We start from the raw sequence: 1,200 nt of genomic DNA, 5'->3' as shown, positions 1-1,200 counted from the left end.
TTGGTTACAGCTAAGCAATGACAAGGGCTTTGACACAATGAGCCGAAACTTTCAACATGGCCGCTTTCTGAAATAGAAAAATCGCCTTTCTCCAACAGATTTTCTATTTTTACTCCGAGGTATTGTACGCTGATTCGGTAAAAGCCATAGATTTTGAGGAGAATATAGCTGCGACTCTTAAGCCAAAGCTAGAAGGATGGGAGTACCGAAGTTTTACCGCTGGACCAGCGAGAGGTACCCCTGCCTCAGTGAAGTTGTCAAGGAAAATCAGGTAGGCCGGCGTTACATCACATTTGGGATTGTTATGAAATTATCTTTTGTTTCTACGACTAGCATAACGCAAATAAATAATTATATTTTTCCAGCATAACGTAAGGAAATTATATGAATGGCTTTTTACAGATAGGTCTTTTGTCGCCTGTAGGAATTTATGCTTATTGAATTATAACCTTAACATGAATTATGAAAACATTGAAAATTCCGTGCTAAAGAAGGAAGGATCGAAGGCAATTATCGAGTTATGAAACATGTTTAAGATGCACAAAACTAATCGCTAGAAAACTTTACTGCAATATTTGCAGAATCTTACAATAGAAAAGGTAAATTGTTGAAGGACTTCGAATTCTAGTGATTGAAGTTATATGTTGTCATATCCCATCAATTTGAACTGCCAAATCTTTAAACTCTGATACTTTGATACTCGTGTAACGTTAGATACTGTCCAGGCAGCTAAAATCAGGAGAAACCAAACTGATGTGCATGGCAGAAGAAAAACGGATCCTGCGAGAAGAGCTCTGCAAAGGCCTGAGTCAGCTTACAGATGTGTCGTATGTGGCAAAGACTGTCATTCTCGTATAGGACTGTTTAGCCACAGTCGACGCTGTAGGGCCGATATCAATTAGGATTTTACCATGGTCAATATTGACAGGAGGCCATATATTTAATGTTAGATAAAAATTTAAAGTGGTTCTCTTCAACACAAAGACATTCCTGGGCCAAAATACATCAGCATTTGATTACATTACTACGAACAAGTCACCATACATGGGGGGTTTGGTTTGGCATGATTATTCTATATAAAATATTATGATTGAATCACACAGACTTGAAATATTATATAAAGAAGTGTTTTCTCGTCCACAGATTCCTGAGTTTGACAACTTGTACTTGGACATGAACGGCATCATCCACCAGTGTTCC

General features: G+C 37.9%; 1 protein-coding gene across 1 annotated transcript in view; it reads left to right on the top strand.

Annotated features, from left to right (window-relative positions):
- The window catches only part of LOC118407933 (5'-3' exoribonuclease 1-like), a gene marked incomplete at its 3' end in the record, with an annotated part of 7,060 nt that continues 5,860 nt past the window's right edge, over positions 1-1,200 (top strand). The window contains 2 exon segments of the mRNA XM_035808508.1: positions 1-271; positions 1,144-1,200. Of these exon segments, the coding sequence (XP_035664401.1) occupies positions 197-271; positions 1,144-1,200 (132 nt within the window).

The sequence above is a fragment of the Branchiostoma floridae genome, unplaced genomic scaffold, assembly GCF_000003815.2.
Source record: "Branchiostoma floridae strain S238N-H82 unplaced genomic scaffold, Bfl_VNyyK Sc7u5tJ_150, whole genome shotgun sequence".
NCBI lineage: Eukaryota > Metazoa > Chordata > Leptocardii > Amphioxiformes > Branchiostomatidae > Branchiostoma > Branchiostoma floridae.
The sequence above is the reverse complement of the archived record's forward strand: the minus strand, read 5'-3'. Positions and strand labels throughout refer to the sequence as shown.